The 23,862-nt window shown below is 42.2% G+C and overlaps 1 protein-coding gene across 17 annotated transcripts in view; it reads right to left on the reverse strand.

Annotated features, from left to right (window-relative positions):
* Positions 1–309: 309 nt before the first annotated feature.
* Positions 310–23,862, reverse strand: part of KIAA1217 (KIAA1217 ortholog) — a 351,226-nt gene continuing 327,673 nt past the window's right edge. For 12 of the 17 annotated variants that reach the window (XM_071560130.1, XM_071560131.1, XM_071560137.1 and 9 more), the window contains 10 exons: positions 20,782–20,912; positions 20,409–20,556; positions 18,342–18,843; positions 17,379–17,559; positions 12,170–12,324; positions 11,423–11,569; positions 8,012–8,131; positions 3,236–4,918; positions 2,671–2,793; positions 310–1,918 (listed from right to left, as the gene is read on the reverse strand). In XM_071560130.1, coding sequence (XP_071416231.1) covers positions 1,424–1,918; positions 2,671–2,793; positions 3,236–4,918; positions 8,012–8,131; positions 11,423–11,569; positions 12,170–12,324; positions 17,379–17,559; positions 18,342–18,843; positions 20,409–20,556; positions 20,782–20,912 — 3,685 coding nt within the window. In that variant the 3' untranslated portion in view covers positions 310–1,423. Of the gene's footprint in view, positions 2,794–3,235; positions 4,919–8,011; positions 8,132–11,422; positions 11,570–12,169; positions 12,325–17,378; positions 17,560–18,341; positions 18,844–20,408; positions 20,557–20,781; positions 20,913–23,862 lie in introns of all 17 variants that reach the window. The other 5 variants (XM_071560141.1, XM_071560140.1, XM_071560143.1 and 2 more) reach the window with 3 other exon arrangements.

Raw genomic sequence — 23,862 nt, forward strand, 5'->3', positions numbered from 1 at the left:
ATAGCCTTGAAATGACACTTCTAAGAAACTTCTCACAAGGGGTAACAAAACAATACCTAAAGGTGGAAGAGAAGATACCTCATTCAGTCACTCAAAGCTTTTCCTTGCTAGTTTTCTAACTTGGAGTTTCCAGCAATGAGCTTTTGTCCACATAAATTTGAAGGAACCCAGCTTAAAATTAATAATTATATATGGCATTAATCTGGGGAAAATAAAATCAGTTTTACTCCTGATGGCTTAATGCTCTCAGGCAAACAGCTTAACAGCTAATTGAGACCAGCCGAAAAGTTATTAGTGACAAAATACAAATATATAAGCATGCAGCCCTTTATTTTTGTAAAGATCTTTGCTTATCATAGTTCTGTATATTACATTATGGTGTTTTACAAATAAATTTATTTACAAAACCATGAGCTATGTAAGTTTCTCGCTCTTTTCCTATTTAACTCATAGTCATCTTCTTCAACCCTTCCCCATATATATTTTTAAGCATGCATAAAAATTAACTTTGGTGTGGTAAAACTACTCTGTGCCCAGCCACATACAGTATTTATTTATAGATATTTATAGATATGTACAAAAGTTTGCCAGTATACAGAACAGTACTGAAGTAAACATTTCAAAATCCACAATGTAATGCATTAATGGGCTACCACATCTCAGTAAAATAAAACTGAAGGAACAAAGGGTAGATTTAGCTAAGAAAAAAAGTAATCAGCAACTATCTATGTGTAAAACAATTTATTTTTTTCCTTGGCTGGCAAATTCTTAAATATAATCTGAATGGCAGTGCAATAGGTTGAGTTGCCTCATACACAACATAAGACCAGTCTTTCTTGTTCTGTTTCCTGTGTAGAGGGTTACTGTCCAGCATACTACTTTCAAATGTACATTACAATAGTATCAAAATGTTTTGGCAAAAAGATCTGGAAAGGAACCATGACATTTGTTGACAAAAATAGAAATCTGTAACAAAGCTAAATAACACCAAAATAAAAGAAAAATATTTTAGTTTCAGTTTTACAGTTGAATATAATCACACTTTAGTATATCTCTCTTCACTTCTAGACCCCATAATGAAAAATAGCTTTATACAAAACAACTTACTAAATTTTTAACCATACAATTCCCCATGCTCAGTACACTGCTGTGCACGTGCAGTCAAGTTCACTCACACACCTTCACACTTTTTGTAAGAGGTGCTGCCTATAGGAAGAAAATGCTTTTTTATCACTACAATGGCAACAGTTTTCCAAAAAGCTTCACTCAAACCTAGTGTAGTAATTCAATAGCACATGATTAATATTAAGCCTCCAGCAATACAGTTAAATGGTTACATTCCCTGGTTAAAATATTGGCTGCAGATTCTTTGAAAATGAACAAAAAGCCTTGGTGACCTGGCAGGTGTGCTGTGCTTTAGCCTTTAGGATGGCTCCTTGACCGTGGATGGGGCGGACTTGCTGGCATTTCCGTTCTGTGCCTTGTAGCTGTTGAAACTAGGTGTGTGGATTGTCCTGATGCTCTTCATACCTTGGTTCAGTGAAGGGGGGCAGAGAGAGGAAGGAGGGGAGACAGAGGAGGAAGGAGGGGGCGGCCGGCCGTTTTGAGTCTGTAGTGAGAAGGAGAGGTGGTGACCTTTCCCTGGGTAAGTGGGGCTCTGAAACTTGGAGGATCCGTTAGAGACAGAGGGGATGAGGGAGGTAGAGTAAGTTATGCGACCTGTCTGAGGACTGAGAAGGTTGGAGGAAGGAATGGAGGTTTTAGTAGGTGGATTAAGAGGGTTAGAGCTGTCACCGCTAGAAGACGGTGCTGAGCTGCTTTTCCCAGAAGTGGGAGAAAAGGCTGGGATCTTAGAAGCAGGTAGGGTAGGGGAAGTAGCCTTACAGTCCCCACCAGCTTTCTTAGCACTTCCATTAGCCTGCAAATAAAGACGGCAGGAGACAGTTTGTCAGAAAGCCAGTAACATGATAAACCAACAGGACCTGGGAAAATAGCCCTACAGAGAATCAGAATTAACATCAAGGCCTGAGCTAAGTCTTGCAGCCACGGACTGGACCTGGTAGAAAACCTGAAGTGCCCAACAAAGAGTGCATAGAGAGAGTGAAAGCCAACAGAGCTTTGTGAGAAGGTGCAATCTGTGGGTTACAGACCAGGCACTACATCGGCCATGCTGGGTTATTAACATGTGAATAGACATGTCCCGCTGGAGAGTTATTGTGCACCTACTGCCACCTACACACCAACAGGTTAGTGTCCAAGGCTTCCTGTAAAGACACTCTGAACAGAAGCATTCCCAGTTCTCTTAAGGAACCACCACATTTACCAAACAGAAAGTAAACATGTAGTTGACATCTTAAAATCACAGCTGAATACCACAGTTTAACAAAAAAAAAAAAAAGAGAAAAAATAGAAAAAAAGAAAAGCCCAAAACAAACAACCAAACACAAAAAAAAAACACCAAAAAAAAAAGAAAAGCAGCAGGATTTTTATTGCAGACATGCATGCACAAGCATGGTGAAAAGATCAGTACTGTCATGCCCCCAGGATCCAGGACGTCCAGTTAGACCTCAGGCATCCCGATATTTGGTATAATCTCAGTCAGTTACTGGAGTTTAAATAAACAAACAACATGAAATGTCCATCCAAACACTGGGTTTAGGGTAAAACTACCTGTCTGTATTGACGGGGATCCTGCAGCTTGTGCTGTTTGCCAGATTTCTCCATGCTTCCTTGTCTAGTTTTTGAAGCCATGGGGACTGGCATCCGGCTTGTCTGGGAGGCAGTGCTGGAGCCCTGTGGAAATGAGTGGAGGGGCAGGGAGGGGAGACAAGGAGAAGGTGTGATCAGTACCAGACTGCTCAAAGAGAGGGCTGCACACCATGCGCCAAAAAAAAAGCCACAGTACTACATGCAGGGAAAGTTCAGGAGCTTCACACCGCAGTGTTAATTTCCAGAATCAAATGGAGAAAACTGCTCAGCTACTGATCAGCCTGGATTTCATGTCAGTGACGCTTGTCATTTCACACAGATTATTCGACCCAGCTCCCCATCACCAATCAGCAGCAGAGATTAAAAAAACCCCAAACCAATGGTCTATTAGCTGTTAGACACCTTGTGGGGAGCCCAAACAAGCCACCTGAAAGGAAGCAAACAAATCACAAGACCCTCTTGTTTAATGGTGATTATTGCAGATTTTAGAAAGCAGCTGGAGGTTTGATTTCTCGGACTAAGGTACCTTACGTGAAGTGGCTGGGATTGACGCAGGGGGCTCTACGCCAGCAAGGCTCTCATCCAGCACTACACGCTCTCGGGCTGGGGTCTCTGGTACTATCTGGGCAGAGAAGGGGACAGTGCTTCCCTCAGAGGTGTATGTGTTTTCAGGGATAGGTTTTGGACTCATTTCACTGATGGTGTTTTCCAGCTGCTTTATAGTCTGCTCAAGGCTGTCTAGTGTTCTGTATGTACTCTGTCGAATTTCATCAGTCCTAGACAGGGATGCTGCAGCTCCAGAGGGTCCCTCTTGCTTCCCAGAAGGACTTTTGTCACTCTCCTCAAGCTGAGACCTAGTGATTTCAAATCTCTTTGCTTCCTTGTGCTGCTTCAGGGTCCCATCTTCCTCCTCTTCTTCATAGACTACAACCTGCAAGGTCTTCTTCCCAGTCTTGGTTCCTGTCCGTATTGCCTGCGTCAGAGCAGCCAGCTGCTTTTTAGGGAATTTAAACTTGAATTTTTTCTTAGAATCCTGCCTGCTTCCAAACTGGTCACCAGAGTCCAAGCTTACTTCTGTGCTTAGCCCATAGATCTGACAGTATTTGTTAAAATTTGCCTTTGTGCTTTCCTCTTCTGGAGGAGGTCTGCTTTCTGCAGAGTCACATTGAAGGTTAAACAAGTACGGCTCCTGGAGACTGAGAGCTGCTGAATGCTCTGCGGTTGCTTTTCCAGCATTAACTACTGGTGACTCTTCCTTCTGGCTCTCAGAGACTTCATGTGCTTCATTTTCTTCCTCCTCCTCTTCCTCTTCTATCTTTTCATCTGTCATCATTTTTTCCAATTCCTCATCACATTCCTCAAAAATTGTAGAAAGCCGTTTATATGCTGACCTGATATCCATCGGTTCATCGAAAATGATGATGACAGGTTTTTTGTCCAGACACACCACTGGCTCTTCTCCATCTGTGTTCTCTGGGATGCCCTTCTCTGATGCCACATCCTTCCTCGCATCGATATTCACTGTTTGCACATCTCCTCCTTTCCGGCTGACTATATCATGGACTTCCCCACTTGAGAGGACCTGCACGGCTGTTTTGGTAATCATGAAGGCAATGTTTTCTGTGGGTGGGTTGTCTTCACTCGGAGAGCTGGCTCGAGAGTCTGTGTCTTCAATGCTGTTCACACTATTACTTCTGTACACTTTGGGTCTTAGCACAACCTGATTGTAGTTTACTGCAGAAACATCTTGCTCCTGTGAGGAAGGTTGAGGCCCTGTAGCCTCCTGTGTGTGCCTCGCGAGAGGGGCAATGCTGCTGATGGGGATGTGCTTGCCCATGCTCTGCAAGGCTTCACTCTGTGGCAGGCCCTGGTGACCATCTCTTGAGAGCCTGTAGTTTGCCTTTGGTTTTCCAGTTTCAACAGCTGGAATATAGGATCCTAAAATATCTTGAGCCCCTCTTCGTTTGTCATCCTCTGGCAAACTGACACCAGACAGGTTTGTGCTTGTATTCTGAAGGTTTTTATTAGAATAGTCTGTACTGTCTATAAACAAACCCTTGCTAAATGTAGGACTGTCATTCATTGAAAAGCCAATTTTACTGTCAGCTGTACTGGATGAATCAGAACCCAATTCTTCTTCAGTTTTCCCTTCCCTCTTCTCTTTAGGATGATCACTATCTGTGGGAGATCCTGTTGTAGCCCCATACACCTAAGGGGGAAAGTCGGATTACTTAGTTATTCAGGGCTTTTACCTTTACAGGACTTTTTTTCCCCCAAAATTAATCCTGGGGGAAGCGCAGACCTCATGAACTCACCACTCCATTTACAGCTGCAGAGACATGTTTGAAGTTATCTGATTTGTATCTTTCTTCAGGGCAAAATTCCAAATTCTGGCAGAACAGTCATGATGTTACTGCTTTGTGCTATGCATGTGGCCAGGATGGGATGTTACCTTCTTTTAACAGGGCCTTCTGAATATGCACAAGCACACTAATTATCTAATTCCAACACAGTGCTACCTTGACCTGTTCACCTTCCAGCTAAAAAAAAAAATCCCACATTTTTATAAGATTGAAGTTGAAAAGATTCACAGTATCTGACTAAGCTCTGCTGGGACACATCGAAGGGAGCCTCACATGGGCAGGGAGCTGTGGCTTGATGGCTCTCCAGAGAGCCAAATGGGAGAGTCTGGCTTGCCTTGAAAGGAAGTTTGATACCGGTAAAAGCTGATTGTCAAGCTAATTTTGCTGCTTCTACTGTTGCCCAGCACAGTTAATATCATCACAGTCTGGGCAAATCCTTGCTGAAACTTAAAAGTATTCCTTCAAAATTACCAATGGCACTCTGCAGTGCCTGTGGAAGTGCAGAATGAAACACTGAGCTGTATTCACTTATAGCAGAAACTCCAAACACCACACAGAGAGGCCATCCACTGGCTCAAAAGTAGTACATTCCCAGCAATGCAAATTTAAGGGGGCATTTTTATTTTCAAGTGAGGATCTCTGGAGATGCTGTTTCATAACACCAGGCTTTTTTCTAGGGCTTGGTTTAAGTGCTAGTGACGGCTTAGGATAAACACCAATCATCAGGGTGAGGGAATGACCTCAGGAGAGACACCATGCCTATGAACAAGCAGGAGAGAAATCTACTGTCAAAAGATGACTCACCAGCAAGGAAATTAACTTGGCCTCAAGTGCCTGAAGACAGTGAACCAAAACCGATACTGCTGACATTGCTTGAGACTAGAAGCTGACTCCTAACACACCAGAAGACAGATTACACTTACACAAGTATCGGGACGTGCAGAACTGTCAGGAGCATTGCTCTCCCAGCTGAGGTGCATGAATGACAGTACAGAAATCACCAGGTTGGCTACTGCATGCACTCCCTGTGCATACTGAGGGTCACCAGGTGTAGTTTCTACACCTCCTGATATTTTCTTATATAGTGAGGATTTTACACAGAAAAACTTTACACACAATCAAAACACAGCAACAAGAAAGTCAGCAATAGACCAGAATCACAGTTCACCTCTACAAAGGCTTGTTCAGCAGTAACAAGGCTGAACAGCTGCTCCATGGAAACCTTGACATCCCCCATATTCCTAAACAAGGAGGAGCTGTCATGCAAACCAGCACAGGCAGCGAGACATCAGTGGGCAGGCTGACACTGTCTGTACTTTGTGCTGAGAGCTGGTACTGAAACAAAACACCAGGGCTCGTGATCCCCTCAGGCTCCGACCTGCTAAGTGGCAAGTGCCTTCCCAGTCCAATTACATGTCAGACCCCCTAGAATTAGGCCAAATCACTTAATGGCACTTGTTGCCTATGGGTATGCTGACTGTATCTTTTTTCCAAGTTCAACTTCTTGTTCCAAGCCTCAGTGCAAAATCTCTTGGTGTCATTGTACAATATATCTCATTTTAGGAACTGTCACCTTTCTTCTAAAAAAATAAAACCACAACAAAATTCATTTCTTCTGTAAGTTATCATGACCATAATGTTCCGTATTTAAAGCCAATAAACACTCTGTCATGTCAGATTACAAAAACAGATCTCATTAACCTTAATTTCCTGGATTCTTTGTTATTTAAATAAATAGCAGTTTATGGCAATTACTTGGCAGCACTTTCAAAGAAATATTCATGCTACAGGATGTCATCCAGTGTCCTGAGTGGTGACCCAGGATTTCATGAAACAATATAATCTTCTCATTCTGACACCAGTAGTAATGAGGATGAATTCACACTTTTTTTTCTTTGTAACACTGTCATACATTCCACAACAAACCAATTTTTCACTCTTCCCTCATCCCCATGGACCTAATTTACCCTTCCCCAGCCAGGTGTTTGCAGCTTTAGACCAGAACTGCTGTTTGGGCAGCTCCAAGCAAAGTCCTTGAGTGCAATGCCCTGAACTTACACACAAAATGCATGACAAAGTTGAAATACTGTGCCGAAGGGCTGTGTGTCTTTCTCCACTGTGCCCCTCTTCACGGCAAACCGGCATTTGGCTGACAATTTCTCATGCCTGCATGACCCCCTAAACCCATCAGTGACACAACTTTCACCTAAAAAAAGAGGCCTGCAAGGGCAGAAATACTTGTCCTTTTCTTATCCTGATCATTGGCTGCCCGCTAAGTCCAATCAACTCAATTAATTGTCAACTCCAGTGCAGACACAGCTGTGAAATTTCCCCCAGCTTGGCTATAGCCCCAGATACTGCACCTCTTGTCAATCCCATGACTGAAAAGTGAATTTGGGAATTTTGGGAATTAACTTTTAGCATAAGGGCAAATTCTGCTCATCCATCTTGACTCTGCCATCCAATAAACAGAATGGGATTTCTGAATATCTAATTACCATTTCTGGAGCCAACAAATGAAATAAAGCAAAAATCCTCTAAACTGGCTCTAGAGACTCAGAGGAACCATTAATTACCCTCTAGGAGAATCAAGCTTAGGAGAGATGCTTTACTATCCCCTGCCAGAACAGTACAGGAAGGATGTTCTAAGAAGTAGGAGCATCTCTTCAGCAGAAATTGATGGATGATCTTTTAATTTTGATTTTACAGGATCATAAAACTTCACAGTACCATTGCATAATTGCTGATGAGACACATAATGTAGTTAAAGTAATGTTCCATATGAGAGTTTCTGAGCCATACTGAGATAAAAGGAAGGAAACCACTGGGCAGCAGTGGGTGGGTGTTAAAGAGAACAGGACATGAGATATAAGATTAGTTTTGAAGGAAAGAAGGTTATGCCAAGACTGGGTGGCATGTTTATAATTGCCACTTGTTACCTTCTTTTCCTTGTGATGCATTAAAGTCCCAGGCCTTATGTCTTTAACATGTGTATCATTTCTGGACTGTTCAGCATGACTGTTTGAGTTAACATCCATAAAAGAACACTTCTGGAAAGCCTAGGAAATAAATACTGTAGGTTATCAGAAGACCAAGAATTTTTACACAGAAATACATGGAGATAACTGACTACAAAGAGTGCATTTGTTTTTAACAGTCACAGGTCAACAATATTATCTGGAAGCTCATAAGATAATGGACATTTTAGACTATCAGACTAAGAGAACCAGGGCATCCCCTCTGGTCTGCCAAGACTGGACTCTAACATCATGCTGACCTCAGTGCTGCCTCTAAGGAGGATAAGCTTGATTTCTCATTTTGCAGATGGGGAGATGAAGGCACACTGACATATTACAGACTATCCACATTTAAGTAGGAAGGCCATGACAAACTTTGACAAACTTGTGACAGTACCTACTTCTTAGTGGCTGATAATCACACAAGACTTACATAACTCTACTCCCCACACAAGCTTTTATTAAAACTTTAGCTATGGAGATGTATCTTTGCCACAGCTTTCACTAATGCACCAGATGGTGATAGTCCAATGTATGGTCATTGTGGACCACTGGCCTTCCACCCAGGGCATGGCCTAGACTTTTCAGCCCTTTATCTTGCCATCCTCCTTCCATTTCCCATGAGGTTTTTTTTTCCAATTGGCTCCTAGGTCTGGAGGAGCAAAACTATCACTGCCACTATCACTGTGCAGTGCTGGCTGCAAATGCTCATTACTGGAGTTTCTGTGAGGCTCTGCTGGCACAGTCTGCCTTCAGTGAGATGTACAGGTGGGACACCTTTGCCAGCCAAAGCAAACAGGGAGAAGTACTTACAGGAGTCAGACACACTGTGACATGCAGAAACATTGTATTTTTATACCATGTATTAGAGAAGTTATTTAATTCCTGGCAACTCATGAAATTAATAGCCCTAACTACAATTAGAATTGGCCTGTTCTTTAAATACTGTAATTCTTACATGTGTTGCAAATTTACGCAAAATCAGAGATGTAAGAATAATTAAAAAAATCCAGAGCAAAAAAATCAGGATACAGAATTTCTTCTGATTTTGTACTATGTCGTATTTATATGTGTTTACAGACAAGAGTACCTAAGATGACAAGAAACTAACAGACAAAAATAGTCTTGCTTTTCATAATATAGGAGGTCACCTCCATTTGTGAGACCAGTGATGTGGGTTTGAGTTAGGCATCCTCAAACTCCCTCAGGCTTTAAGTGACAAAGATGCCACTATTTCCCTTTAGTAATTTGTTCATTTATTAATTTTGGTCCAAGACATCTGTAACACTTTGTGCTACAGCAGATGTTTACTATTATGCCTTTTTCTGCTACATTAAAAATCTTCACATTATACTCTTCTGAACCTGCATATTCCTAACAGTCTTTTTAAATGGGGGACACACAGATACTTAGGGATGCAGTAGCCCAGTGCTGATCTCACTGATCCTGTACACAGAGATAAAAACATTCTGTTCTCACTTCTACACCCAAAGCAGACACAACTTTGCAGCGATAGCACTGACCTGGGAGCTCCTGTAAACTTGTTCCTCCAACTCCTGTTTCTTTCCAAGACATGCAGTTGTGGCCTGAACTATATGTTGTTGTTCTTCCTGTGGACTTTATAGTTCAGCAAATGTATTGCTATCATCTTCCTGCTCTCATATTTCACTAGTTTGAATTAGGATGATTTACACAGTAAGGATTTTAAATGTATTTCCAGGCTCTTGATGAAAATACAGAGTGACACTGGGCCTGTAGCTGATTCCTATGGGACCTGTCTATAAACACCGGCACCAAGGGCAGCACTTTCAAAACCAGACAGCTCTCAATCATCCTATGATAGGGTTTTTCTGGTATGTTCTGAGATACCAGATTTTTATCAGAATGTTATATGATGTTTGAGCCAATGCCTTCCAAAAAATGTGCACAGTTATACAATACAGTTTAAACAGTCAAACCTAGTACCTGATCAAAGAGCGTTGTTTGCTTTGACAGAGCTGTGTTCCATTATGTTTGCTAGCATAATTGTTTATGTCTGTCCTTCAGTTCTTCACTGACTGAATTCCCATACCTCATTTTCTGTTTTTTGGCCTATGACTGATATCAAACTAATCAGCCTGCTTAGATCACGCAATTTGCCCTTTCTAAAACATGGTACCCTTTTACCATCTAAAGTATACCTGGTATCGCTTTAAAATGAGTTTGCTAGTCCTCAACCTTAGCATTTAAGGACCCCTGCCCCTGTTGAGCAACCATGCCTATTTCTTGTCCTTGGCTCCTCTCAGCTGCCCTTTCCAGACCTTAACCTCCACTTCACTGTCACCAGTTGCAAGGCAGATGGGTTGCTTTCCCAGAGACAGGAGAGAATGTGACAGTTTCCCTGTGTCCAGTTCTCCTGTCACGCTAGTCATTAGCACACGAAGTGGGGATAAGGGCAAAGTGCTGCTCTGGCTCCCTGCAAACCAACTGTCTGAAGCACTGGTGGGTGAGAGCACAGCAAAGGGGCAGGATGCACCCATCAAACACAACAGTTACTGCCTAATGCCCACCTCTGCCGTGCTGCAAATGCTCCCTGGGCAGCACCAAACCCACCTTTTCGCAGGTGGACAGCAGGAATCATCTCATGACACTGCTTGGAAACACCCCGACGTCCGAAATTACAGCCAGTTAAGCTGATCCGCAATTCCTTTCCTCATGTGGACATGGAAGAGGACAGCAGGTGCCCCTGGGAAGCTGAAGCTCACTGATGGCAGCTGGAATAGTTGGCTTTTACAGCAGCATGGCCATCACTGAAGTAAACTGGCCTATGTGGTGTTAAGTGAAGGACCAGCAAGAGAGCACTAGTTCTATGCCACTAGCAGAGTAACATACCAGTTACACAACAGGGAACAGGCAACGTCTCAGTGTTTAAACACTCCAGAATACTTTAGACCATAGCACAAAACAAATGAGCACAGCCCACCAGGATCCATATTCTCTGTTCCCACCAAAGTTAACACAGGTGACAGGTATTCAGCACCTTGCCAGTCTGGTACTAGGTGAGCAACACTAGGCCAGGGACAACTGCACCAAATGCATACCAATACTTGACTTTCCCCATCTGCCTTTGCAGGATTCTCCACTGGCATCAGGTGCATTCTTGAGCACTCTTTCAGCTAATTCTGAACAAAACTGGGGTGGTACTTCCAGAAAGTGTACCACTCAGTGCAACAAAGTGGGACAGGGTGAGACTGGCAGATCTACTCTCCTTCATGTTCTGAGCTAGAAACTGTGTTAAGGCCCTAGAAATACTACTGGGCACAGGAATCTTCATGAGCAACCCAAAAGGCATACCTGTAATTCTGCCATTATTTTATCTCCTTCCTCTTCCTCTTCATCCTTTGCAGCTGATGCTATACCATGTCCTGTGCTCTGAGACAATGCCTGATCCTCTTTAGGGGCTTTGGATTGTGCTACTTGCCCAGCATCCTCACTGCATTCCTACAAAGCAGTAAGAAAGTACAGACAGATGACATAGTTGAGCCCCTCTAAGATGGAAAGCAAACACTGAAAATACAGCACCGAAAATTTCCCCTACTGCCAGGCCCCTCTTCTTGCTATTTCATCAGTTCAAAAGCAATCAATACTGCTGATGAGACTGCATGTTCACACATTAAAAAGCTTTCTAACTTGGAATTCCTTCAGAGAACAGAACAGATGGGGGAAAAAAGCCCAAAGAAACTAATGTGCAACATTTCTGTACAAGCACTCTCAAATCCAAGCTGATCTTCCCCATCTGTGTAAGGCATGCCTTTTTTTAATTTTTAATCCTATTACCACTTCAAATGAAAGCAGTCTGTATGTAACCTGCCTTCTACATTGCCAGGAGATATGAGCAGCAAGACTCCTGTAAACAGAACTGGTCAAATCTTACGTGTTCATTTGGCCTAAAAGAAGTGTGCCCTGGTAAGCAGTTTCAGTAGCTCTACATGACATAGCTCTGTCTCAACTTATTTTGTGTTTATAGGCCCAAGCCTGTATCTTGTCTCTGTGCCAATCACTCATCAACAGTCTAACTGCCAAGAGTACGAATCCTCAAACCTTGACTGCAGCAGCCTCTTTCCTGGCTGTATAGACAACATCTCCTGATCTCGTTGTGGTTAGTCCTGACCCTGGCAGGTAACTGCGCCTCGGAGGTGGAGGAGGTGGAGACTTCGTCAGCTTGTCATTATCCTGTTCTCCATCAGGAACTTCTTCTGCAGGTAAAGAGATCAGCACAAAGCAAGCACAGGTGAAGGAGAGGAAAACAGTATTTGCATACCTGCTTCAAGTGCAAAGGGAAAAAGTGTCTTAAAAGGTCCTCTTCCTGAATATATGAATAGAGACACATTTGGTATTCAAGTGGAATTGCCTCAAATTAAAGTAAACTGTACTTGCACAGAGAAACTGGGTCACTTCACCTAGAAATCTTCAGTTTTGCTCCATGCCACTGGAGCTGGGCTTCAGCCCTTGGTGCACAAGTGGGATAGCAGAGCACACATTTGTGAAGAAGCCTGTAAGGTGCAGGTTTGCCTGAGTCCCTGGTTACAGACAGTGCCCCACAGTCTCCTTTGAAAGCATGGCCACTGACATGGACACCAGCGAGACACCAGCCTGGAGGCTTCACGTTGTTCTCTGCAATTCTGAAGCAACCAGCACACGTTTCTGCTCTGCCTGAGGGGTGCTGCTGGCAAGGTGCCAGGAGAGGAGCTGAAGAGTTTTATCCATCCTATAGTCAGACACAACTAGCTAAGTTCAGAAAAAGGCTGAGAGTGAAAATATAAGTGGTACTCTAGAGATGACACCTTTACAGTTCAGAGAATCCCCTTGCCTCTGAGCAGGGGAGGGACCACCAAAGGCAACTGCACCTGCTCCTCTTTTAAGAGAGCATTTATTTTCACTTTTCTTACTACTATTCCAGGAATGCACAGTTTTGCCTTTGAATTACCACATGAGAGCCTTATATATATTTTGCTTACCCAAGAAGATTCAAATACCAAATACAAAGGCTGAGCAGAGCCACCTATTGCTTTCTGAAGAGAATCTTCCAAGAGAAGACCAGTTTCTCAAACTGGCATTCCCCTGACTTTGCTTCCCCATCAGCTGCCCCTTCCTCCTCTCCCCTATGTCTGGACAGCATTTGGTCCAAAAGCAGCATTACCCTGCTCATGACCTGTCCCTCTGTGTTCCTGGACACAGGCTAAGCAGCATACATGGCAAGAGCCATCATTTTCACATGGCCATTTACGTTTGTTTACAAGAATAAAAGAATTACCTTTCTGCAGCTACTCAGTGTTATATAAACAGCTGGAATAAATATAATCCAAAAAGATAAAACCTCCTGTTTCTGGGATTACCCAGATGTTTAGGGCTAAGTGTTCCCCCTGGGTAAGTTATTGCTTAACTGTGCACTCCTGGGGGTCTGTGAGGCTTCTACAATGATCCAGCTGGCCACTGGGGCTGGACAGAGCCCTTGTCTGACCCAGCCTCATCTCTGTTCCCTTCTTAGCTCAAATATTCTTTGAAGCTGCTTAAGCTTAAAAAAATGTTCTGTTGTATTATATCCCTCTCTGGTTATCTGATACTCACTTGCTGGGTTGCAAGAATTTCCAGCTGCACTCTACATTATATCACTTCTTTGGTCAATACACACAACTTAGTTTTTAGTTACATCAGCTATAGTTTGACCAGCCCAAAGTAAGATCTGCTGCTGTAAAATCAGAGTACTTATCTAAGATGGTTTTTAGCAGACTATGATGTTGAGCCTTCACAAATCCCTACTCCTTTGAGTGGGCACAACCCATTACCCTCAGACTGGTAGGGGCTCTGACTGCAAGAATGTCCAAGTTTTTCTCCCACTTAATGAGAACAAGGCTGGATGAGAGACACAGAAGGCACAAAGACAGCATGATTCCTGCCATCTTATTCACATCTCTGAGACACTCATCCATTTACAAAATGGGAGATAAAAAGGAGTGACACAGGCAAAAGAAATTGTCAGTGAGTGTGGCAGGTGCATAGGTTATGGAAGGCTAATCCCCCTCACATCCCTTTGCTGGAGTAACTAAGGAAAGGTTGTGATGGACTTTGCTCACAGTCAGTGCAGTGACACTGAGCAAGACATAAAACTTCAAAGATGGGTTTCTATCTTATTTACTAAACAATTATATTTCCCCAATACAAATGGAAGGAAAAAAAAAAACCTTTGGAGGAAAAAACTGAGGGAACGACCTTATTCTGATACTTCCCCCTGCCTCCCCCTCCCTGGCTGAATTCTTCTGGCATATTTAAAGAGTGATGCCAAAGGGGTTTCTGTTCTGATTTTCACATTTTGTAGATTTTAGGAACACAGTAGTTGTAGATTTTTAGAGGGTTAATATTTTTAACAGTTTAAGTTTAATGCCTTTCTATCACTACCCCTGTCCCAGAACAGGGAGCTCAAATTCCTTGAGTTAATTAATCTTGTTTAGACTCCTTTCCAAGGTAAAGAGCTGAAGGATATCAGAAGGCCTACAGAACGAAACATAAACATAGGTCAGAGTGACCCAAAAGCCAGAATTGGATGAACTCCAAGAGACCTTTGTGTGCCCAAGGAAGAAGAGTTGATGAAGACAGAGGGTCTTGACGACCCCAGACCCAATTCCAGGGGGTTGGACCAGGGGTGGGACTGGGGCTGGACTGAGAAATGTGTAAAGCAATGATTGGAGGGATCTTATTATAAAAGCCATGGAAACAAGAACTGAGACACATGCATGTCATCATGTATTCCTGTGGGCTGTAGGTCCTGTGTTATTAAAGGACCTTTATTTTTTATCTTACCCTACACTAACGTGGCTCGAAGTTCTGTTTTTTGGGGGAAGGGTCATTCATGGCATCAGAGGGATGAGTAAATGAACAAGTTTAACTCATTGAGCCTGAGACCACGCATGAACAAACCCTGCACTTTTTGGAACCTTATCTTTGGTGCCCAAGGGCTCAACACTTCTGTGAACTAAACAGGAGTTGTTTGTTGCCAGCTGTTTCACTAAACTGCAGCATTCTTCAACCAGCACAGACAGACTGGAATTAATTTCCCCCACCATACAGACTTCTACTTGTAGCAAATTAAATTCAAAGATTTCAAAATAATAATACCTGCCCCTTAAGCCAGCCAGATAAACTGTCTTTAATGGAAGCTACTGATCACTCAGCATTTGCAAAAATCAGGGCATTGTCATATACGAAGGCACAGAGAGAGATGAAGGGGCCAAATTTGTAATGTTTATGCTAGAAATATTCCCCACATTTTCCCCTGAACAATCTTGACACAAAGATGAATTAGAGTCATGACATTAAAGGAACATTTACAGTCATCTGAATGACTGTGTAAAGTGTGTAATTTTACTTTGGTTTGTGCTTTGCAGAGAAAAAAAAACAAACAATTTTCTTCACTGGGAGAGGTTCCATGTGAAGAATGGCTGAGGGAACATAATCTGGCAGCTTGATCTATGTGGGCTCTGCAGTTGAGCCAACAGAGGGCTCTGCAAATCTATAGCCAAAATTTCTTAGGTATTATCTTTGTAGATAGGTGGTCTGTCTTTTCTTATGTTGCTCAGTTTTCTAGTCTACAGCAGACTGTTATTGAACTTTTCATCCTGAATCATAGAAGAGCTGAGTGGTATGTGAGATATTTAATTAATCAGGTATTACTGAGAAGTTTTGCTGTTCTCGTATTCATGTTACTATTACAGGATTCATTATGCACAACAGAAGGCAAATGTCTCAATCTCAAAAAATTTCTTCTTAAATCTGCTGGCTGCACACTGTGCAAAATTGGATTCTAGAAGTGGATTAGTTAACTATGTGAGTTACAAAAGTCCTCAGTTACTGTGCCTTGCACTTTTTAAGATGTCACAGCTCACTGCACCCATATGGTACTTATTTTCAGGTTTTCTATTTATGCCACACATTATACAAGCTAATTGTGTTGCTAGCCAGTAACCCCACCGAATGGTGCCAGAATTCTAAAATTATTTACAAGGTTCAACAGAATTTATTTTAAACATGTATGTTGTGAAACATCCAAGAAGCCTTAACTTGGTAGTGTCAAAGGTGCACCCAAGAACAAAATGCTGGATCTGAAAACACTCCTCCCAAATTCTACATGAGTTTGCCTACACAAGCCCCAGGGCATTGTTTTTCAGCTGTTTACAATGTTGGCTTGCCAACATCTTGAGTGCAGCCGGCAGCTCTGACCTCCACAGCTCCTGGAGGACACAGTGGAGTTAGAGAAGGGCAACTGAATCCAGCATGGGGAGGAAGTAGCTGGCCTGGATGGAGGGAGCAGAAAAGCTGCAAGCTCACAGTTTGAAGTCTGTGGGGCAGGCTGAGAACTCCAGGATATGATAAAGGTTTATCCATCTCCTCCATGATTTCATGATTTTATAAAGGAAATGCAGGGCTGTTGTTTGCAGAATATCAGAACTATGGGGAACTCAGTTCTGGTATGAGATCAGTTTAAAACAGATGAAGGAAAGGTCCTTCACAAGATGGGGAGTTCACTGCCACAGTAGTGGGGATGCAAATTGTACAAGCAGGTATAGAGGAATTACTGAATAAAAGTTCCATAATGGACGTGAATAGATTGGGATATTGCCTCTAAAATCACTTGAGGTTGCTGGACTAGCAGACTGCAGAAGGCAGCACTCCCCACAGACAGCATCTCCCATTGCCACTGTCAGAGACAGACTATTAAGCCAGAGGTACTATTGCTTAAGTAGCTGGGTAAGAATTTTACAGCTGATTCATATTTGGCTCACGGGATAAATACAAGGTTTTGTCTTTGCTCCTTGAATTTTGAGGAAAATCAGACATGGACTTGTATGTTAAATTGTGAAAGAAATAGGACTGGAAGGACATTCCACCATCTTGCTGCCATAAAGTTGCTCTACCTATTCTTGACCAATTCTTGATCAATGCCAGACTAAGCCATTCTCTCCAGTGATGGGGATCTTGCATCCTCCTCATTGCCTCATGCAACCTGCTTCACCCTTCCTTATCATTGAGTTTTTTCCCTAATACCTAATCTGGACCTTCCTTCCTTAAATTGCCAACTTTTACTGCTGTTCTACCCACACAAAGCAAATTTCTTGCTTTTTAAAGCAGATTTTTGTGTATTCAGAGACATTGCTTGCCATTTGTGAACTTAAACCATTCTAGAAAGTATGAAAAATAACCTCTCTTTTCCAGGTATGCAATTCTTTAGCACCATTTACTCTAGAGTAAACCTTACCTGAGACTTCCAGCTTTTCTGCTGCATCCCCTTTAGGCAGGGCTGCTGGCTGGGGAGGCATCTCCAGGTTAGGAATTGACTTCATTATATTGGCCTGGGCCTCTTCCAAAAGCTTTTCAAATTCCTTTCCATTATAGTGATCAAGATTTTGTCTTTTCTCTTCCCATTTCTTTTCAGCTTTCTAGACAAAACCAACAAAGCATCTGTTTATTTCTCTGATTTCCATTTTGATCACTTACTTAAAAATAAATTTGATGTGTAAACATTATAGGTCAGTATGGATAGATTCTTCAGCAACTAGAGGAAATACATTAGCACTAACTGTACACTGGTTCTGACTTCCATTGTGCTAGATATGGCACAAACACACACAACGGCCTCTGCTCACCAAAGGAACAAAGGCAAAATTTAAACCTGCAACTCTGCCTTACTATGTCACACTGGTGATTAAAGTGAATATCTGTAATAAGACACAACAGTTCACCTGTGGGTTTTTTCAATGTCTGTGAGAAACCACTGGAACTTCAACACATTTTCACTTTTACTTCTCCATAATAAGGGATATGGAGATTTAAATAGTGAATGAAATCCACAGATGCAAGTGTTGCCAGAGAACTACATGCTACTGCTCAAAAAAAAAGGTATTACAAAATAGAATTCTGATTTTTAATAAAGTCAATTTAAAAAACAGGGACTCATTTTGGTTACATGTAATTTTTGCATCTGAAATCACAGAATCTTAGAATAGCTTAGGTTGTAAGAGACCTTTACAGGTCTTCTAGTCCAAGCCTTATACAATGAGCAGGGACAAAATGAGAGGGTATCTTCAGAATTACAGTGTAGTTATGGGTTAAGCACATAAATCCCAGGGTGCATTTGAAAAATCCCACCTGCGGTCTCAAGAGAGGGAGTGGGGGCTCAGACTAAAAGAGAGGACAGCTGATTGAGTAGAATATACCGTACCTCAATTGATACAGCTCGGTTTCTGGTACTTGCACTGTGAATTTCCTCAATGAAAAGACTTTGCATGGTGGTGCCATTGACAGAGACCTGTGGTGCTGGTGTGGCTTGTGTGGGCTGGGATCCTGTTGTGGGCTCTTGCAGTGGGGCTGGTGGTGTGGCTGGGAGGTGACCCTCTGCCAGCACACCTTCGCTGTGAGTGCCTGCAGTGGGGGAACCCTGTGCATGGTTGACCAGGGCTGATGAGTGCTGAGACTGATGGATGACAACTGGTGAGCTCTGCACGTGATGGACAGTCATTGTGGAGACGGGGATGACTTCTGACTTAACTGATGACACCTGGGACTCTGATGTGATTGCTGTGAGGTTTTGCTGTGCATGTCCCTGGGAAGGCTTGTGCTCCTCTTGGTTTTTCAGAGTGTCAGCTGCAGTGGACTTCTCCATAGCTGAGTATTGCACGGCTTGGGATGGGTCCACACCCCTCAGCAGTCCTTCTGTAACATGTCTGCCCAGCCAAATTGAACACAACAGCGTGGCACATGGTTAGCATGCGGGCAAGTAGTGAACAATACTTAACAAAAAACTGTTGCAGGGAAAAACCACCTATAGCAAAATGATCAAAATAGTGGGTTGTCTTCCTGATGCTCTCAGTCATATGATTTTATAGTTTTCTGTCAGAGCTAGAATTTTAAAGAGGCCACTCCCAATTCAGATGGTTCTGCCTTTTAAAATATTTACAAGCCTTTAGTTATATACTAAACAAGATGTTCCTGGACTATTAGCACAGAAAGCTACACATAATGTGAAGTAGCAATCTGGCACATCACCAAAATAAAACCTTCAAATGAAAGTTCTGTATCAAATGATATTTCACAAAGGTCTTGTCTGTCAAGAGTGTGGGGTAGGATGAGCTGAGGATGCAAAGAGGCAACTATTTCTGGCAGCTAGCTGTGAAATGACTGAGCTTCAAAGTATAGTGAACCATCAAATGCCATCAGCTTTTCCATTACTGAAACAGACTTTATGAGGCTTAATACTGAATTTTGCTGCAAAACAAGACTTTTGGTAAAACCTTGGCATGCATAGCTTATTGTTTTATTTTTCTTTCCAAGCAGGGCAAGACAGGAAATAACTATAGTAATTTTTAAGGAAAGCAAACTAATGTGAAAGGATATAGATGTTTATCTGCACGGAAAAAAATCAGTAATGGCTCTTAGAAGACCTGTTACATAAACTATTTGATCCACCTGCCAGCACTGGCAAATCCATTTTGCATATGCTCCAGGATATACAGAAACAATGACATCCCTACATTCCTTAAAATAATGGTAGTGACAGTAGTCTCAGGAATGACATTTTCTTGTAATTGAAATAAAACCGAGACCACCACGACTGACAATTTTAAGTAGGAGTTAAATCTAATGCCTACAGAATCATATAAACCAGCTGTCATTTGCTGCTCAAATATTCTGACAAACACAGCTAAACATTGGCACTTAGCGGATGTAAGTTTTATCTAATATTTCAACTTTCTCTAATATGCATCTTGCTTATAAAGAACAGAATAAAGAATTTGTATTAATTCAGAAGTGTATTGTAAACAATTTCTCTCTTTTAGAAGGTTTAGGATACCTTTATCCACTTAAGACCATTTTCCTGTTTTAGTTCTTACTGCTATGTTTTAGGGGATGCACATTTCAGTGTCAGAGATATTTCTGTTAGTTTAAATTGCAGTAAATGGTTAATTAGCCCAGATAAGGGACTGTTGCATTTGTAAGTTTTCTCATCTGGGTACTTCCCAAATCTGGAAGGGCTGAGTTGAGAAGGATCTAGTTTCAATTGTAACATTTCAGTGACTGAGGCTGTTGGTCAGAACAGAACAGAGCACAGGAAAAGATAATTTGATTTCTTTTGAGAGGGCTCTAGGAATAATCTATAAATACTGCAAGCAAGATGAATTTCTCAGAATTACCTAGGAAGATGGGGAGAACCCAAACCTAAAAGCTGTTCCAGCCCTACTTGAGGAAATTCTTTAGGTCTGAACAGACAAAAAACCAAACCAACTCTCACCTCCTGAGCACAGTAAGGATGTCGGTCATGCTGCGCACACGTTTCAGCAAGCTGTCCAGCTTGTGCGGTTCTTCCTTGAGGAACCTCACAGCCTCTACCTCAATCCGCAGGATCGCACGCATTTTATTCTGTAACGTTGGGAACTCTCCTGCAAAGAAAGCAGCCGTGAAGCTGAAGAGGAAATGATAAAAGCCCTGGGGAGTAATGGATGACTGTTAATCAATTGAGTATCTACCTCTCTCCAGGGGCCATGCAGCAAGCTCCCTAATCCCAACTTTAAATCTTTTTGGAAGTGAAAGTTAATGCGCTCAGATCAAAGGCAAAATTGGACTCATCCACTGTGGTTAAAAGAAACAAAAGGAAAAGTGCATACCTTTCAGGGTAGCAACAGCTTCTCCCACTTGACGCAAAAGAAAGGCTCCATCTTCAACATCCTTCAGTGTAACTGTCTTGCTGAAAGCAGCAGAGTCCTTCTTCAGGTCTTCAACAAATGCCTCCAGCTCACTGGCAAAGGAAAAAGGTGGACATAAAATTTAAGCAGAACTTTCACATTACAAGCAAATATATGTGAATGAATGTAGTAAACTAAGCCAGAAACCTCTACTGTGGCATCTTTAAATATGACACCAAGGCTAAAACACAGCAGGTTACCATGAGGTGAGATGAGAATGCTGGACACTCACAGCATAGGAACAGGCCTGTTACTAGCTCAAGTCACCGATTTCTCTGACTGGCTGCAGATGTGCAGAGCATACTGACCTTAGGGCAGCTGTGCTGCAAAGGGCAGGTGGGGTGGTAGAACACATTGAACATCCAGCCCTCTGGGCATGCAAATCCTCGAAGGGTATAGACAATCTGTACCACTACGTCCAGTACTGGTTTATACCTTGTGTTTTCTCATTGATGAGGACATGCAAAGGAATGCCCAGCAGCTGAGTAACAACCCAAAAACTGGCACCAAATGTCCCTTCACACAACCTTGTCTATCTGCTTGGCCCAGGTAGACAACATACAGGATCCTGTTTCTATGAATAGCCAGACGGAAACAGCAAGTGTGCACTGCGTGTAGCTCACACTCAGTACTCGGATGTAAGAATGAGTCACTTCAGATGTTTTTTCCAACCACTGCCATTCTACGCTTCCTCCAACTTCATCTGGTGCTTCCTCATTACTTTTCCCAGTATTTTTTCCAGTGCTTCCATACTTTGCATAAAATTTTGCAATCCTTCAGACATACAAACTCTATTTTTGTTTGGTGGGAAGACACTTTTTTCCATTTAAGGTAAAGACAACTAGTTTCCACACAGATACTTAGAATTTTCTAAAAAAAAAACCCCAAACCACATTGCAGTATGTGCAACTACACAGATATCCATGTAAATACCTTAAAAGGATCACCTCTTGAATATTCCAAGATAAATTCACCTCTATTAAGATACCAGGAATATTCTAGGAAGCAGTTTAATTACATGTCAAAAATAATGCAAAGGAAGCTCTAAACTGACAAATCAGCTACTCATTTTAACCTAATCTTGGACCTCATTTCTCGCATCCACTCAGGTATTTGTTTTGCAATTGCTGTGAGAGAACCAAGGTACGAGCTGATCGCCTGAAAAGGGGTAGGAGAAGCCTGCCCTCTGAACCAACTGCAAGTCTTCCATTTCCATGTATTGCTCTCGCACCAGCACTGCCACGCAAAACCAGCCACTTCCCAGACCCATCTCAGTCAACAAGCGACATGGGGAAGAAAAGTAGGAGGCCAGTAATGGGATAAAAAGGGGTAAATTCCTTACAGCACTATTTCACATGTAAGTCAATTTTAACTGGGAGCACAGTCACACAGAACAATACATGGCAATACAATGGTACTTTTGATACATGGAGAAACAGAAGCAGTATCAGGATCCAAATGTTAAGTGCACACAGCAAAGAGTGCAATCCAAAGACTAAGAACTCTAGAAAGTACAAAACAATTTTAAATTAAGAATCATAAGTTTCTTCTGAACAGATCACAAACAAGTGGAGGCAAGTGATCCTGTTCCCACTTGAAGACCACTTCTCCCAAAGACTGCCTTCAGAAAGCTGGGGGAGTGCCGATTTCCATTAGCACAAGCAGACTTGCAGGAAACATCCGTTGGACCACATGATGGCAGCAAGGGAACATTTCTAAGGGTATTTTCCCAGCAGAAGAGGTTGCAGTAATGCAAGTAATCTGCTGCCTCTGTGTGCCTTTGCAATAAAGGGCACAGACACGCTCTAGGAAGGAGATGGAAAAAGAATCTGGCTTTCTGTCACTCATTGCAATGCAAAAGCTCCTGCTCTGTAGAAGGATGCTTTAGTCATGCACCCTCTTGAACCTAAATGCCCTGATACTGGCACTCAGGCTAGGCAGTGCTGCTTTGGCAATCATGGGGTATCCCCACTCTGTTCTGTAGATCAGCACTGGAAAAGCAGTTTCTCAGATACCTGTATCCACCCTCAAAAAAGATAAAGAAAGAAGCTTAAATTTGTTCAAGTGTGGAAAGAAGAGAAAGGAGAACAAGAACAATATTACAGTGTTTTGGTAGGTTTATGCTTGTTGGAAATGTAGGGATAAAAGGAAGACTTTCAGGTAGCTGACAATGGCTCACCGTCTCCTTTGTTCCTTGAGCAGAAATGGAAGGGTCATCATATACCCCTTTGTTTCCAAATAGCAATAATATCAAACAAGACAACAGGTCCTGAAATTACACAGGGGATACCATACTATACTGTTTCATGTTCCTAACTGCAAGGGAAAATAAACTTCATCCCTCAAGACCCAAAGTCTGAAACAGATCCAGCAGTCTCCAGCATTCTTTTCTGTAACTGGGGAATCAACATGGCTTTACAAATTGGCCTGAGACATGCACATTAATGCAGTTTCAGAAGGCTAATGTAAGATAAATGATTTTTCTGCATCTATGTTCTATGCAGGGGAACCAAGGCAAACTCTTATGCTGAGATCTTTCTTTAGGCAAAAAAAAACCATTAGAAGATCTGCCTCAGATTGCGGTATCAGCAGAAGAGGTTAAAAAACAAACTGACAAAATTAATAGTAGCAAATCACCCAGATCACATGGTGTTTGCCCTGGATTTCAATAGCAACTCAAGGTTGGAACAGTAGAACTACTAATGTTAAACATCTAACTTCTTGATTAAAATTGCTTTGGCACCAGATCAGTGAAAAGCATGATAGATGAAGCAAATAAATGTTTTTAAATGGTATGGTGCTATCAAGGGAACTGTGCTCTGGTGAGACTGACACTCAGACTGGTGTAATTGACAGATACCAAAATAAAGAATAAAGAATTAATGAATGGAACAATGGATAAATATGCTGTGTAAGACAGGAATTAATGTGGTTTGCGCAAAAGGAAGGTTAAGTCTCACAAATCCACAAAGAAACAAAAGACACACGCATATAAGCTATAGC

The sequence above is a fragment of the Pithys albifrons genome, chromosome 7 (assembly GCF_047495875.1).
Source record: "Pithys albifrons albifrons isolate INPA30051 chromosome 7, PitAlb_v1, whole genome shotgun sequence".
Lineage (NCBI taxonomy): Eukaryota > Metazoa > Chordata > Aves > Passeriformes > Thamnophilidae > Pithys > Pithys albifrons.